Source organism: Lepisosteus oculatus, chromosome 1 (genome assembly GCF_040954835.1).
Source record: "Lepisosteus oculatus isolate fLepOcu1 chromosome 1, fLepOcu1.hap2, whole genome shotgun sequence".
Taxonomy (NCBI): Eukaryota; Metazoa; Chordata; class Actinopteri; order Semionotiformes; family Lepisosteidae; genus Lepisosteus; species Lepisosteus oculatus.
Window position 1 is genome coordinate 42,975,083 of NC_090696.1, and position 17,466 is coordinate 42,992,548.

Sequence of the window (17,466 nt, forward strand, 5' to 3'; positions counted from 1 at the left end):
TTTGTTCTGCCACTCTCCCAGGAAGCCCATGTTTGTGCAGCATCCAGGCAACTGTTGTCATATGCACAGTTTCTCCCATCTTAGCCATGGAAGACTGTCATTCCTTTATAGTTGTCACAGGCCTCCTGTATGCCTCCCTGGCTAGAGCCCATCTTGCCCAGATCCTTAGTTTTTGAGGATGCTCTGTTCTATCCAGATTCACAGTAGGGCGGTATTTTCACCATTTCTTTAAAATGGATTTTACAGTGCTTTGGGAATTAACCTTTCCCCTGATGCTTTTCAATAACAAGTTCCCCGATTTGCTTTAAATGTTCCTTTGTCTTCATGATACAGTATACAGTAGGTTTTGTGGGGATCTACAGCTATCGACTGTGGAACCTTGCAGAAGGAGGTGTATTTAACCTGAACTCATGTGCAACATCTAAGTTATACACAGATTGACTCCAGTCAGCTAATTATGTGACTTTGAAAGAAATTGGCTGCACCAGAGCATATGTTGGTTTTCCATTGCAAAGGGAATGAATACTTATGTAGTCAGTTATTTTCCGTTTATATTTATAATTAATTTGAGAATATCTGTAGAATTGTGTTTTTACTTAACATTAAAGAGTGTTTTGTATTGATCAATGGCAAAAGTCCCAGTTAAACAGATTATGATTCCATATTGTATCACAGTAAAATGTGACAGAGGAGCAAATACTGTATAAGCATTTATTTTCAGTCTTAGGTGCTCCCTAAATGAAGAGGGTAATCTGAGAGGCTTGTTAATGTTTTATGACTGTGCAACCAGTAGCAGGCAAGCTTCTACGTTCTGTTATCAATTATTAAGACAGATTCACTGAACAAAAGGGAATCCAGCAGTATAACTTGACTTTAGGATGTGACCCGTTTTCAGGCAGGTCTGGTAAATAACATGGCAAGTACAGTATGCCAGCAGCACTGACTCAGACATCTGCAAATGTAAAACTGGACTTATGGAGTCCTTGGAGAGAATCAAGGAATGTTGTTACAGTTTCACTGTCCCCTGCTCTGAGGGAGATGATGTTGTGAATGTGAACTTGATGATTGATACCTCCTGGTCATTCCAGGACTTGGAGGAGGCAAAAAGAGAGAGAATTGACAAGCAACCTGAAGAGCAGATGGCTAACCAGGAGCTTCAGCTTTTGTCACAGAGGGTAAAAGTGCTGGAGCACAGCCTCCGGGATAATGTCAACAGCTTCACAGAGTCTGAAGAAGCACTGAAAAACCGGTAATCTGAAAATAATGATCTCCTGACTGTATAGCTGTTATATTTCCTTTTCTTTTGTAGAAAACTGCTAAAGGTTTTCAGTCTCAGATCAAGCATTAAAAGCCATTAAAGTGAATTACCTCCTCCCAGATTGCATATCATTAACAAATGCCTCTTATTTTAGACAATAGGGATAATCAAATTTGTGCTTGAAAATATCTTAATTAAATGTACTTTCTCTGGTGTATTTCAACAAAAAATGAAACGTATATTACCCATGCAGTATTACTCAATTTTAGGCACTCATGATTTAGTTATGCTTGAGTCTATTACTGTATATGACTACATGAGATTAAACACAGTTTTTATACAGATTTAGTCTCAGATTAGTATATAATTTTCTATCCACAAGAAACTGATATTTGTTTTGTAATTAAGAATATATACAGTATATGGTGATACTGTAGGATGAAATGTACAACAGCAAGTGATTCTGAAAACTTGCATTAATTATTTTTTTATTTTAACATGGTATTTTCTTATTTTTTCTTTTCTAAATCATGTATTATAATTATATACAATAATATATTTCAATTATATAATTACATTTACTATTGTCAATGGTACATTCTTGTTTAATATTAATTTGCCTGACAGAATTAAAGAACTGGAAATGTCAGAAAGAAATCTTCTGGCTAAGGTGGACAGTCTCACTGTAAGGTCAGTGCCATCTGCTGTCCCAAGACAAAGACAAGAAGACAAGCTTCAAATGCTCAAGGAAGAAATACAGAACATGGTAAAATCCATATGATTAATTCTGTTTTCAAACTCTGGTTCAGTTTAATTTAAGAGTAATATTGCACAATATACTGTATGATTCAGTACACATGTATAATACATGCTTTAGAATATTTGTTATGATTTTTAGGGGTGTATTTCATGCAGAAATCTACCTTTCAGCTGAAGTGTCTACAGTACACACAACCATAACTCATAAAATTATTGTCTGTGAAGAAGTCCTTAGGATAATCTAATAAAAGTGACAAAGCAATTCTAGTCTGAGTGTGTACCAGGCATTAATAGAATTAGCATCCATGTGAAAAGCCACGTTTGTGAACATATTGTTTCATTTGAAGTATGGAGTCAGAGATTGATGAGAGGTGCCGCAAGACGTATTACAATTCATGTTCAGTGTCTTAGCATTCAATTCAATAGTTGTGCCTTTCATTTGATAAAGAACATACATTTCCATTTTGTGTCAACTGTTCATGTTCAGCAAATGTGTGTGTATCTGCTGTGTTAGATATTTCAAAATGTGGTATAATTTTGAAATGATAACTAAAGACATGCAGTCTCCAAAATGTTCTCTTCTGTTCTCTTCACTGTATACAGTACATCCAAAGATTTTGTATCAGAAAACAGGAATTATCAAGCATGTGATTCTTCTCAAATTTATCAATCCCTTAATTGGCCCCCTTTTTATTCCAAACAAAATGTAATCCACACTATTAAAAATCATTTCTATTAGGGTTCTTCAAGTTTATTACCTAGTACAATTACAGTAGTTAAATCTGCAAATTGAACATCAGCTTGTTCACGATTCGGACTGGCCAACAGACTATTGGAAGACCCTGTTGAAGAGTGGGAAGAAGAGCAGAGGGGGGTGAAAAGGAGCCAAAGGGTTTTAAGGGCAAGTTTCAAACTAGCGGCGCAACAGACTAGGATCAAGAGTCGAATCTAGCTAGTGAGTGAGCTTTTTCCTGCCCTGTGCCTAAGTACCTACTATTGAGCATCTCAACACGGTCTGGATTATGTATTGTAATGAACACTCCCGGTTCTGTGTCAGCAGCGTGAACAATGACAGGAGGGAGCTGAATTTACAGGCACATTGACAGTTTTATTCCCCTTTTAATTACAGTGGTTATCACATAGATAGAGGAAATTGCAGGCATCATCTGGACGGAGAGGAGGAATTAGTTTTTTTAGCTAATTACTATAAGGTTTTGATTACTGTTGCTTATCTTAGTTAATCAAGGTTATTTAAATTATCATAAAGCCAATGCATTAGCAACTGTCAAATAAGGGAAGTACATTTGTGTCTTTCAATCAAATATACTATATACTGTAGTACAGTATGCGATGGTATAGGGGTGGATGTGGTTATATGCAAATATGGTTATTTGCAACGGTTCTCTTCACCGAACCTTCACGAATGTTGAGACCCTACTGGATTTCAAAATTTGCCCTATTTTACAGGTATCAGAAAAGGAAAAACTAGAAAAGGTTTGGAAGGAGAAACTGCATCGCTTTCAGAACCAAATAAAAATGAAAGAAGAAGAGATGAGAAAGCAGTCAGAGTATTTCGAGCACTACAAGCAGAAGCTTAAATGCAAGCTGGGTTTCATGAAGGAACGGGAGCAAGGCCTGCAGGGTCAGATATTTAAGCTGGAGAGGGAGATCATCAAGCTCACTGCCTCTGCAGCTCTGCTGAGGACAGAGCTGGAGAAACACACCTTGGATTCTACTGCTTTTGCAAGAGGCCAGAGGCTGGCAGAGTTGGATGTGGCGGACACTAGAATAACATCCTTTCTTGACGGAGGTGAGGATAAGATAAAGGGATTCATCCGCAGTCTTCAAGAGGATTTAAACAACTTGCTGGAAAGGGAAGAGGCCAGTCACATGGAGAGGAGAGAACTTAAAGACCGGCTTCAGGATGCTGAGGAGAATGAGGAATTTCTGAGCAGAAAGCTGGAGGACTTTCGCTCCCGCATACACGAGCTGAAGCTGTCAGAAAGCAGCCTTTTGGAAGAGCTGGAGGAGCTTGCGGAAGAGAATGAGCGCCTCAGAAGAAACTTACCACAGGCAAGGAAGGATATCAACTCCAAAGAAGAATGTTCTGCCAATTTTGAAAACAAGGGACCTGTAACTGTTGACAGCAAGTTTATGGTAAGTGTTATTCACTATAATGACACAGTAAAGATATCATTGTGTGCAACATCCACAGTTACGTTATTTTTTACATAGCATTACAAAAATATCCACCTCCTTCAAAAAACAACAATATCCTTTATAGGACACACATATACTGTATAGAGGGGATAAGTGAGCCAGCTAATATACAGTACATAGTGTATTTCAGACAGAACCAAAGTTCATCTACCGTGTCAAAAGGGTTTCCCTAAACAAACATTTTATGAGTAAGTAGCACTGATAGGAAAATGAGTATTACAAATCCGTATTTATTTTATAGATTTCACTACAGAAAGGGAAGGGTTATGTATTTCTAATCAAGTTATGCTGTTTGAGGGTGAAACTGAGCAAAGAGAAGATCCGTTGACAGGACATGTGAAGTCACAGAAGTCTTTTGTTTTTAATTCCTGCATAACATTTTCATTCCTCTAACAAAGCCACAAAGCAATATATTTGTTTTGTTTCTTGTTAAATGTCTTTCTGTACCATAGAAGGCAGTAAATCACATTTAGACTAAATCATTTGAAGGTTAGAAATCTCTTTTGAGTGTTTCTTATATACAGTACAATAAAGATGTTTTAGAGTAACAACGCATCCGACCTTATTTCCCCATATTTAAAATTAAATAAATACAACACATAATACATACAGTACATACTTACTTCAGTCTGCTACAATACAGTACTGTATAAGTCGGAAGCCACCTCACCAAACCAAACAAAATGTATCACTAATGGTAAAATTCAGTTTTTGAGACGTACAGTACTCTTTTATGGACAATTTCAGGTTGAATGGCCTTATCAATGAGCATGGTTTCAGGCTTAACTAGGCTAAGAGTGGGGAATACTCAATCACTTTTGGCTTCATTTGTCAATATGCCTTTGCATTCAATGCAAATGCAAGAGATTGAAAAGAAAAATCACTTTCTTTGAGGCTTTTGCTTTTAGGCAAGGTGGACAATAGTCCCTTATAGGACAATGCAGTGTACTGTAGATGGCCATATACTGTATGGAAGAAGAAAAAAAAGTGAAGATAACATTGAAATATCTCTTTTCCTTAATTTAATTCCTGTTTGAAAACACAGCCATGCGATCCAAAATTGTCTACGTATTGTGGGAATCCTAACCCTAACCCTAGCTCAGGGTTTAGCATAGGTTAGGGTTTGGGTTAATACTTTCTTCAAAGTGTTTCCCTAATCTTCCACTGATCTAAGTGGATAATATACTTAACTGAATCAAGATATTAGTCTAAAGCTACCCCACCAAACCAAGCAAAATGTATCACTAATAGTAAAAGTCTATTTTTGAGACGTGCTCTGTTTTGGGAAATATCAGGTTGAATGGTGTTCTCATTGAGCATGGTTTCAGGCTTATCTACAGCAGGTTAAGAGTGAGGATTACTCAATCACTTTTGGCCTCTTTTGGTTATATGCCTGTGCTTTCAATGCAAATGCTAGAGTTTGAAAATGATTATAACTTTCTTTCAAGCTTTGCTTTTAGGGCAAGTTGCAGAGCAGTCCGTTATAGGACAATGCAGTGTACTTTATATAGCCACATACTGTAATTGTAAAAGTGATTAAAAGTTATTTAAATTTGACTAATACGTTCCAGCCTTTATTAGTTTTACAGTATATCCTTTTTATCTCTTTATTTATCAAACCAAATTTTTAAAGGTTGACTGAATTGAACTTGATATGAAGTGTTACAGTACTCATCATGTTTTCAAGAAATTCTACTTTAAAGAGTTGCATAGTGTCCATAATATTAACTATGAACTCATTATTTCCTACCTATTCCTGACATTCATACTCTAGTTCCATTAATGTAATGTAGTCCGTAATCTATTGTAAAATATAAGGAATTGGTTGTCAACAAGCAACAACAAAAAAGAACAGCAACCCTTAAATACTGTCTAACAGTAATCTTTGGAGTTAAAGGCCCACATTGTTCATTTTGTGTTTAATATACTGAGCATCAAAAGCAACATACAGTATCATTCTATTTATGTACAGTATGTATGGTATGTTTTTAGAAAAAGAAAGAATATAGATTTTGGATATTAATTAGATGTTTTACTGTCATTTTGATTTATTGACTGCTCGTGACTGAAATGCAGTTGAGTGACTTGCATAAGTATCACCTCATAAGAGAGACAGTTGTTTAGGTGCAAGAAATGAAGTGATTTTACCCTTTAAAGCCCAAGCCTGAAGAACACAGAAAGGAACTGCTATGCTTGCAAGAGAACAATGCCTTTGTGCCTTTAGTATGTTAGAGTCAGAACACTATCACTCGCTGTCTGGGGTGTTCATAGCCAACAATTTCTTAACTGTCAAGACTTAATGGCCAAACACAGTCCATCAATGATAGGCAAGAACCTGGAAGACTACAAGTCACACATCTCACCAAGATCTATATGAAGTCCAAGCGTGACGGTCTCTGCAGGAGTGTCTATTCACCAAAAAAAAACAGTTATAGTCATTGATGACAACTTGACAGTACAGTGAGGAATCAACCAATAAATCTAAAATAATGATGATTTACATTTATATTATACATTTCATTTCAAGGGATCCCAAAGCTTTTTTTCACATAGACAAAAACCATAAACATAAACATCTTGTTTATCAAATGCAGCACTTGTGGGTTCATCCAGATGTGATAACATTCCACCTGGAGAACATGACTGAGAACATTGCAACCAGTATACAATGGATTTCTTTTGAGATGCGAATGTGTCATTTACTGTATGCTGTAGATGCTCTAAATAACCAGGCTTGAGTCCCGTTGAACATTTGTGGGATGAATTAGGATCATGCATTGCATCCAAAGCACAGAGACGTGCTTGTCAAGGCTCTACAACAGCAATGGAAAAGAATGCCACAAGACATAGCTTCTAAGGCAGCATTGCTTCTAAGCCTTAGTTAACCTCGCATTGATCCATCTTGTTGGTGACAAATGTTAGTTACTGTAAATGTTAATGGATTTAAGATCACTTTAATGGCCATATACAATTTCTTGTATTAGGAATTTGTGTTTTCTCATACCTCAACTTGCTCTCCATGAGCAATCTTTTATCTATGCACTGTGTTTAATATCATGTCAGTGGTCCAGCTGTAAAGAGATTCATTTTCCTTATAATATCTTTGTGAATTTGTTGCCGCTGTAAGTGGTTTCTTTTCATACTTAGCATATATTGCTTATTTCTATTTAAAAGTAAAGGTACAAGTTATTATACAGAAATATTTACTTTTTAGATTGGCCACAGACTTAAGTAGCAGTGATAAGAGCATCCAGAGTTCAACATAGTGTTGAAACTTTAAAGATAGTAACTATAAAGGAAGCTAATGACTATGGTATTTTTAAGTGAGCTTTGCTAGTCATGCAGTGTAACAGCATGTTCTTTTGTGTTTGCTTGGTCATAGTACAGCATCATTGAATATTAAATATTTTTTTCATTATCTATAATTGGCATTACAACAGTAATTAACTATTCTGGATCCAACCAGGAATACAGTAAATGTACCATGTAAACAGAAGTGTGCAGCTGGTGTACAGCACCAGTCTTAAAACTTTTGAGTACAAACTTTTGGAAAATTGAATATTTCAAAATGAAATACATTTTTTTGTGAATGAAGAATTGATTTGATTGGAGTTCAAAAACATTACAGATTCATTAGACAAGAATTTGTACCATATGATTTTGAAAATAAAAAATAAGTGGACACATGACATGGTGTTATTGTGCATGTTTTCTTTTCCTAATTGTATTATCTATCATCTTGAAAATCAAATTGATCATTTTTTTTTCCTCCTTTAGGACTCCCTGAAGTCTAATCAACTGAACAGGCTTTACACCACAATCACAGAATTTATGGTAAGTATCAGACGGATTCAGAATTAGCAGAGTATATTTAGAGGGTGTTTTTTCACCAACAGTAAAGATGCTTTTGGAGGTGTGAATAGTGCTTAAAACTTTGAGAACAAACATTTTTAATACATCTGTGAAATATTGAGGTACTGTATACTGTAGGTTTGATCCTTTTGTAGTATCTTTGTGCTTAACTAAACTTTAAAATTTTTAAATATGAAAAATATTAGGTTTCCTAAACCCAACATATGGTATAATAATAATAATTATTATTCTTATTATAATTGCTTACACTTTTCTGGAAACTCCACTCAAAGCGCTTTACAGGTAATGGGGACTGCCCTCCACCACCACTTGGATGATGCGAAGGCAGCCATAGTGCGCCAGAACGCTCACCACACATCAGCTATTAGAAGGGAGGAGAGCAGAGTAATTAAGCCACTTCATAGATGGGGATTATAAGGAGGCCATGATTGGTAAGGGCCAATGGAAAATTTAGCCAGGACGCCGGAGTTACACCCCTACTCTTTTCGAGAAACGCCCTGGGATTTTTAATGACCACAGAGAGTCAGGCCTTTTTACAGTATAGTGTCCCTGTCACTATAGTGGGGCATTAGGACCTACATGGACCGCAGGGTGAGCGCCCCCTGCTGGCCCCACTAACACCTCTTCCAGCAGCAACCTTAGGTTTTTCCAGGAGGACTCCCATCCAGGTACTGTCCAGGCTCACAACTGCTTAGCCTCAGTGGGTTGCCAGTTGTGAGCTGCAGGGTGATATTGCTGCTGATAACAATTGAGGTATTGTTATCATAAGCTCCAGTCTCTTACAGTGTCTTGTGTTGTAGGAAGAGCAAGACTTGCAGAGCCAGTACATACAGCTAAATAACGCTCTGACTGATCTTAAATCAAAGCTTCAGGTAAGCCATTTGTTTTACAGTGCTGTTTGTCATACACTGACAGGATGTACTGTATTTAAGACACAGTTTATGCTGTACTATCCATTACAAACAGATGTTTAGCCTAATTTAGTATAAGTGAGCTAATAAATCATGAGAACATGTTTTGTTTTTGTTTCTGTTAAAGTCAGCGGTATATTGGTTCAACTGAGGTTACACAACTGAACATTTTGTATCAGGTGACAACATTTATGACAACATGTTGTGATTTGCGTTGAGTTAAGTATGGCGATTTTATTTTCCTTTTTCTGGTTTGTGGTCTAAATATAGTTGTTTCCTTCAGGCTGGTGATATTGTCTTCATAGAGGACATGTTGCAGTTGAAAAAGGAAGCTGTTCTTGATCCTTCCAGGAATAAAGCTGTTCAGACCCCATCACTGACACAGTGCCTGAAAGAAGCAATCTTCATTGCCAGTAGGTTATTAACAAGTCTTAACCCTACCTACTGTATATAGCCTATATGCCCAAAATGAAAACTTCTAAGGATAAGTTTAAGTGTAAGCTTAATGTAAAAGCTGAAATACAGTATGCTGATTTCATGCAGTATTCTGACCTTTGTGTTTAATATTTAGTAGAAACACATCTGGTGTCAATTACAGCCACACGTCTTTTTGGATCAGTCTCTATCAACTCTGCACACCAGCTTGGTGCAGTTTTCATGTTTCTTGTGGCAAGGTCTCACAAGTTGCTTGGGGATTGCTTTTGGACTGCAGTTTTAAATCCTATTGAGAATCTATGGAAAGTAGTCTAGGCTTTGACTGGACATTCAAGGATATTCACTTTCCTTTTCTTAAGCCTTATTCTGTGTATCACAGTCCTCTGGAAAGGTGAATATTTGCCTCAGTTTTAGGTCTTTGCTGTTACAAACCATATGCTGGTTTTCAGATTTTTTTTCAGTTCAATATGATCTCCCTATGTGGAGTGACCATGATATCGTTGATCCATGGATATATTTTCCCATTTTAGTAGCTGAACTATAACTATGACCCTGTCTGTGTGTCTGTGTCTCCTTGGAGAAAAGCTGGGGTATGCGAAAAGACGAATTCCTAATGCTAGAAATTGTATAGGGCTAATAAAGAAACATTAATATTAAACATTAACATTAACATTAACTCTAGTCTCCTTTGATGTAATGATGACTGTCTTAAGAAGTTTTCTCCATGCCTGGATGTTCAGTTAGGAATCACAGTGTCATCTACTGTAGGCATTGTCTGGGTGAATTCCAATTTTTAATGTTTGACTTCAACATGCTCAAAGAGATTTTATGTGTCCTTGAAATGTTTTTATACCCTTCTCCTGTTCTGCTGTATATATTTCCACACCTTATCCCTAAATTGTTTTGAAAGCTATTTTGTCTTCATGGTTGATATTTTATCTTACAATTTCACTACCTGACAGAGGGACCTTACAGAGACAGGCGTATTTATTCTGAAACCATGACAACCACTTTTATTACACTCAGACAGAGGCCACTCAACTAATTGTATGACTCCTTAAAGCGGCTAGTTCAGTACGTGTTTAGTTTTATGATGAAAATATGTACTTAAACTTAAAACATTACTCAAGCTTAAAACAAACCAGATTGATTATCCCCAGCTAATTTCAAGGCTGTTATTTATTTATTTTTTTATTGTTGCAGAATTGGTTCCTCAGCTAGGATCTTCATTTCAGTGCTCATGTGAACTCCTGGAGCAGTGGGTGTTTCCATTCCTGGATAATAACTCACGGGTCCTCATGGAAATCATGCAAGCTCTTCGTCAGGGAGACTTAGGCCAAGTACTTGATGAACACATTTAATTCTTCCTAATCAATTCTTACTTGATGCAGCCCAGTTTATTATATTATTTGTAATACAAATTCCAGTTTGAATGTCCTTTTCTGTTTTTTCATACTGTACATGTACAGTACGTGCAGCTCTCTACTCAAACCTACAGTATGTGTGTATGAGAATGTACAGTACTATATAAACACTGTATGTATGAGAATGTACTATATAAACACTGCATAGTATAAATGGATGATTATGTAAAGATTATATAAAGATTTGTAGCATAATGTTGAAAAATAATTTAATCCAACAAAGTTTACATTTAAGTCATTTATGTGCAAGTTTTGCATCTGCCAGCTTCCAAGAAAGGTTACAAATAACAGGAGGCTTTCTCTGACAAAGCTGGCTCTTACAGATTATTAGAGAATTACTGTATACTTCTTTAACTTCTGTTTTAGAGAAGGACATTTAAATACTTTGTTGCCAAAAGTTAAATTGTACACACATATTTTATTTAATAAAAATGATTGGATTTGGATAATACATTTTTTCTTTGAATTTCCTATAGGTCAAGTTGATAATGAGAGAGCCTGAGACCCAATCGGAGTTGTCTCACTTGTTTAAAACTGTTGCAGAGTATGAACTCACACTGCCTTCTAAGCTATGGATCCATAACCAGAGCCAGGATACAGAAGAGAGTCAACATGAAGGAGACAATTTTTTCTCAAAACATAAAGAAACAGTTGTAATTCACTCACAGCAAGGCCTTCTGAAGGTTATGGGCCACAAAACCCAGAATACCAATTTTATATCTCTAGTCACTAAAACCATAGATGTTGACTGTAGTACTGTGGATAATCACACTGTTCAGGAGTGTTCTCATATGTCAAGTCCTTTATTTACTACTGAATCCCCAGCTGAGGGAACTGAGTCCCTGAAAGGAACTACACTGAATTTAGAAGCTGATGCACAAGGTCTCCAGAAAAAGAAGCTGGAGTTGGAAAGCATTTTCTCTGAAAATGCTATGCAAAGACTGTCTGAAGATGAAGCCAAACTAAAATTTGGCATGTTTCAGAGACAGATGGTTCTGGAAGAACAGGAAACTTTGAAAGGAGAAAATGACCTGAAGTTGGAGACGTTAAAAAATAATTGGAGACAAGAAAACAAAGTCCTTGGAAAACGCAATGAGGAACTTCTTGAGCAAATTGTAAAACTAGAAAGGGAGCATGAGATACAAATAGTGAAACTACACAAACAAATTTCACAGTACCAGGAGAATATTTCAAAGCTGAAGGAGGACAATCATAAATATTGCTGCACAATTCTGGAACTCCAGAAAAACAAAGAAGAAGGCTCAAAACTGATTCTTGAGCTACAGGAAAGCAGCAAGAAAATGTCTTCAGAGATCCTGATTTTTCAGGAGGAAAAAGTAAAACATCATCAGAATATGCTAAAGCTGGAAAATGAGAACAAACAGAATTTGCATCATTTTTTAGAGAGTCAAGAAAAGGTAGAAGAGCTTTTGAATTTTACTTCACAACTGAAAAAGGATCTAGAAGATAGTTCTGAAATAATCAAACAGTTGAAAGAAGAGAAAGACCAGCAACAGATTCTTAAAACAAAAGTGGAAGAAGAGAATTATCAGCACTCCCAGACTATTACAAACCTTGAAGAAAAGATAGAAAATTGGTCTAACATAACTGTACAGCTCAAAGAAGAACTGAAGGATACAACTGCAGAAAATGGTCTTTTGGAGACACAGATCCAAGCTTTATCACTCAAACTGGAAACCTTAACTGAAACAAATAATTGTCTTATCCATAAAATTAATGAGCAACAAGAAGATATCACAAAAGGTTCAAAGCTTATTTTGGAACTTCAAACTGAAAAAAGCAGGAGTTCTCAGGAGATAGCTGAATTGAAGAAAGTCATAAAGAACTCTGAGCAGGAATTTATGGTACTTGAATGTGAGACGAGCGCCAAAAAATATTCAGATCTTCAAGAGGCACATGAACAGCTCACCGAGACTGTGGCTCTTCTTCAAGAAGAGAAAAGTAATCTGGAAAGAGAACTGGGAGTTATGAGAATAAAGGATGCCAATAACAAGATGGAATGGGAAAGTACAATTAATATCACGAGCGACAAAAATAAAGAGCTTTTAGAAAAAGTTTTAGTCCTGGAAAACCGTGAAAAACAAATGATTGTGAGAGAAGCGGGGATTAGGGAAGAAATGGACGTATTAAGAAGAGAAAATGAGATGCTTTTAAGAAACAACATGGATCAAAAGAAAGGAAATTTAGAACATCCTCAAAAGGAAAATGAGGGAAAAAATGAGGTAAAAATTAAATATGGGGTAAAAATAGAGAATGCCAGAACACAGGTAATGACTTACAGCTGCACAGTATACAGTATGTAGAAATTCAGGCAAAGCTATGGGTTCAGCTCAGGTTGGGCACTGCAACTAAACCCCTGAGAATAGTACTATACAGTACTTCCAGCTATATTTTAAATCCAGCTGTATAAATAGAAACAAATCTAAGTGCCTTTGTGAAAAAGTGTAAGCCAGGTAATTACATTCAGATCAACAGCAGCAGGGATACTTGGGATGCCGTTCTTAGATAAAAAAACCCCAATGAATTCAGTGAATGTAGGTAAAACGTACAGTATGTACTGTATCTTCTTGTTTTATCAATGTGTTTATATTTTGCATTAATAGTTCCCATTATGTTCAATTCCTATATAGAGAAACAATGGTAAGTAATATCTATCAGTGATAGATAATGCAGTCAAAAATGTAGCACAGTATTTAAGGCAGGCCAAATGTCCAATGATTTATATCAGCCTCATCAACTGACTATCACACTTCAGATTGTTTTAAGATTCTCCCATAAGCTTTATTGTTATCGTCTTGATCATCCTAAGCTTAAAATATAGAATAAAGGAACTTCCATATACCTGAAATGGTAACAGGGGTCTTTCAGATTGTGTTCAGTAGTCCAGCACTTCTTGAATGAAGCCAATATCTGTCTGTGATTTGGGAGGGAGGTGGGGGTTTTGAAAGGATAATGGATTTTCTGTGGCAACACTAATCCCTTTTTCAAAGCCTCTATTTGTTAGTTACTTACCTGTGTTTGGCATTTTGTTCATTTATGTAATTATTTATATTTATTCTTTTATATATGACATATATACATTTTAAAATAAGAAAAAAAGCCTTGTGCAGCTGTTGATACTGTGTATTGGTAGAAGCTGGTATTCTCAGTCAGAGGGCATCCCATTTTCCAGGCGAAGCCTAGTGTGAGTGAAGAAGACGCTGAGCTGCGAAAGGAGCTGGGACACATGGCAGTAGAGCTGAAGACTTCTCAGGAAGAGCTCAAAAAGGCAAAAACCGAGGTGTGCTGATTTCACTCTGAAGGGGAATTGTTAAAACTCCATTTCTTTACTTCTTCTTCTCCCAGAGAACCTGTTTTTTCCCCCTTATTTGTTTTTTCCCCCTGGGGGTGCATTGGATAGACACGTTGAAGTTGACTAAAATCTAAATATTTTTTACTGTTGCTGTCTGTCACTGTCCCAATTGTTTTAGGCACAGAAATGGTACAGAGACTTGGGTCTGGCGGAGTCTAAACGAGAGGAAGCAGTGAAAAAACTCTCCCAGGCTGTGAATGAAGTCAAAAGAATGAGAGAGTCTGTGAAAGAGGATGACATTTTGAGAAAAGAGAATGCAAAACTAAGGAAAGAGGTAATTAACTGTTGTGGTGTATTTTAGATAATATGCAATGTCAGTGGGATATAAAAATATGTCTGAAGGCCAATAGCTCCCTCTATTGAGTAGCACTTTAATAGCAGTATCGACAATAAGCATGCTCTATGTTAAGTACTGTACTATTTTTAAAAAATAGGTATAGGTAAGCAATCAGAATTGCAGTAGTCGTTTGTTATGATTTAAAATTGTTTCATTCTTTTTAAAATAAAAGGCCTTTGAGTGACGCCCATTCATCCATCTTCTAATCGCGTCTTCAAATTCAGGGTCACGGGGTGAGCCGGGGCCTATCCTGGCAAGCAACAGGTGCAAGGCAGGGACACCCTGGACGGCACACAGTCCATCACAGGGCAGACACACAGACACAAACACACATTCACTCACAACTACTGTAGTTCCAGTTTTCCCGCAATTAACCCGGGAGCATGTCTTGGGACAGAGCACCTCAGTTCAAGGAACTACTCAGTGCCAGATCCACCAGGCGTGGTTGACGGCCCTGTCTGGCCCATGTACATGAAACATAAAAAACTGTTGGAGAAAACCATACAAACTCCACACAGATAGCACGCCAGGTCTGGATTTAACTCAGGGACCCAGCAATGCTAACCACTGTGCCTGATATTTCATTTTCTATACAGTGTCATTTGAATAGAAACACAAACCAGAGAACACAAGTGAAAACTGCAGGGAAATACTGTACATTTAAAACTGAGAATAGGAGATTACGTCTTTAAACGAAGAGTTATGGTAGTATGGAACAGGTTGTCCAGCAATGTTACTGTACGTGTTACTGAAACAAGAGTTTCGTTCTAGAAAAGAGTCTTGCATTAGTTAGCTGCATTTATTGCTAAAAAGCCCACATGATTTGTAACCCTTCTTAACTTGTTCATACTTCTTCTTAAATTTGTCTCCATCTGTGATTCATGTTAACAGGGCTGTAAAAACAAAGAAAGTTATTATTCCCTGTGTAATGTTTCAGAATTTCAAGGCATTGGAAAACAGTAAATAATCATTGCATTGTGAAAACACTTAATGTACTGCAAACTGTTAATGACTCAATAACAAAAGATTTTTTTTTTCCAGATAAGTGAAATGAAAAAAAGAATGTCAGAAAGAGAGTCTGTACCAGTGGGTATTTTGGAATTGAAATCCCAGCTGGAAGACCCCACCAACATGGAAGTCCATTGTCATGAGCTCCAAACACCGCTACTACACCTACAGAGTCAGCTTGATATGAAGGTATTGATCATCATTCAACAGGCCCTTTCTGTCAAATCTCTGTGGGAATCTAACTCTGTTATTTAAAACTGTTAAATCAGCTTGTGTTTTTATAGCACAATATTTCTGGGAAAACAAGGTTTATTATGAATTTTTATTATGTAACAAAATAGAGTAAATAATATTTAGCTTAAATTCCCCAAACTAAAAAACATATTTTTTCAATTTTGTTTGGTATCAGTTTGGCTTTTAGTCTATCATTTGTAAATTGTTAATCCAGTCTTACAGTTTGCAAATGTTGTTATTGGACTTTTCAAATTCACAGTATCCTTATTTTCTCTTTAAAATAGTCTGCCCCTGAAAATGAACTTAACGCAGAGAACTCTGCCCTAAAGAAAGAGGTCAGTAAATCAGAAGACTGGGGTGAGACAGTAAAAATGCTAAAGTCTCGATACGAGGACATCAGAAACCAGGTATTTCAAACCGTAAGATTTATTTTGGGATCATATTACTAAACAAATGTATATTTTCTTTTAGTTTGTGTATTTGCATCTCACCAATACCATTTAAGATACCCTAAAAACAGTATTTTATACAGAAAATCTATGTGCGTTTTGCCTTATCTATGAATGGCAGTACAACAGCCTTATGTTGATAAATATACAATTCCTGCAGTATATATAAGTGGATAAGTGTTAACAATTTCTGTTGTAACTTATAAAATTAGTACATTGGTTTGTTTTGTAAGCAAATCAGTAAAAACAGATGTTAATAAAAAATAAACCTAATGTAAACATGCTGTCAGAGTAACAGGAGAGTCATAGATTGTAGCAAGGGGAATTATGCCCAGCAGTTGAAAGAGCTGAGCACATACAGTACAGTATACATATTAGTTCACACAAATTCCCCAAGTGATATTTTTAAAGCCTTTTAGATTCAGAAAAAATACTTTTTTAATACAAAATCTTGAAGTTTTTTATTGTTTTTATCACAGAAAAAAAAGTTTTTTTTTTTTATCAATCTAAGCCCTGATTGGGAATGTTTAAAGTTTTTTACTATTTATTTTATTTTATTTTTATTATAAGTAGAGCAAGAGTATTGTTTTTTGTTACAGTATTTTAACATATTTAACAAGTTGTAGTACCTGCATAAAGCAGTACAGACCACAACATCCTCTATTTTTTATAGTTTGATGAACTTTTAAGAAAGAAGACGGAAGCTGAATTAGATGTGGCTCCTTTAAAGGTACAGTATGATCACTTTGATGAGTGAATTAAACCTATTTCTCCTCATGGGCATTGGTAGTTTAGATCAGCAGTCTCTTTCCAGCCAACGTAATATGTCATCCATTCAATCCAGTGAGTTAATGTAACCTGTAATTTACTTTAATAAGCAGCTTGTCCCACTAACTGTTCCTTTGATAATAATTAGAGAAGTGTACAGTATATCTTTCTTCAAATTGCTCATGTTTCTTTGGCAGTTCAAACTATCAGCAAAACTGTCATGATCCACATCGTCTTCAGGATTTCTTAAAAATAGTTCTAACAAAACAATCTTTAAAAAAAAATAGTTATCTGATGAGTCTGTATGTGGAAAATGAAAGGTTGGGTAAAGGTCACAGACATACAACTTCAGCATCTCTGTGAATAGCTGACAGACACCAGAGTTCAGTGAAGAGACTAGATGTGACAGACCACAGC

General features: G+C 36.2%; 1 protein-coding gene across 1 annotated transcript in view; it reads left to right on the forward strand.

Moving 5' to 3' along the window:
• Positions 1 to 17,466, forward strand: part of LOC102692809 (early endosome antigen 1) — a 45,297-nt gene that overhangs the window by 4,335 nt on the left and 23,496 nt on the right. Inside the window, exons 2-14 of the mRNA XM_015344912.2 lie at positions 1,089 to 1,249; positions 1,886 to 2,024; positions 3,485 to 4,174; positions 8,015 to 8,071; positions 8,911 to 8,982; positions 9,305 to 9,434; positions 10,660 to 10,796; positions 11,357 to 13,123; positions 14,035 to 14,181; positions 14,372 to 14,527; positions 15,632 to 15,787; positions 16,117 to 16,239; positions 16,955 to 17,011. Of these exons, the coding sequence (XP_015200398.2) occupies positions 1,089 to 1,249; positions 1,886 to 2,024; positions 3,485 to 4,174; positions 8,015 to 8,071; positions 8,911 to 8,982; positions 9,305 to 9,434; positions 10,660 to 10,796; positions 11,357 to 13,123; positions 14,035 to 14,181; positions 14,372 to 14,527; positions 15,632 to 15,787; positions 16,117 to 16,239; positions 16,955 to 17,011 (3,792 nt within the window). The remainder of the gene's footprint in view (positions 1 to 1,088; positions 1,250 to 1,885; positions 2,025 to 3,484; positions 4,175 to 8,014; positions 8,072 to 8,910; positions 8,983 to 9,304; positions 9,435 to 10,659; positions 10,797 to 11,356; positions 13,124 to 14,034; positions 14,182 to 14,371; positions 14,528 to 15,631; positions 15,788 to 16,116; positions 16,240 to 16,954; positions 17,012 to 17,466) is intronic.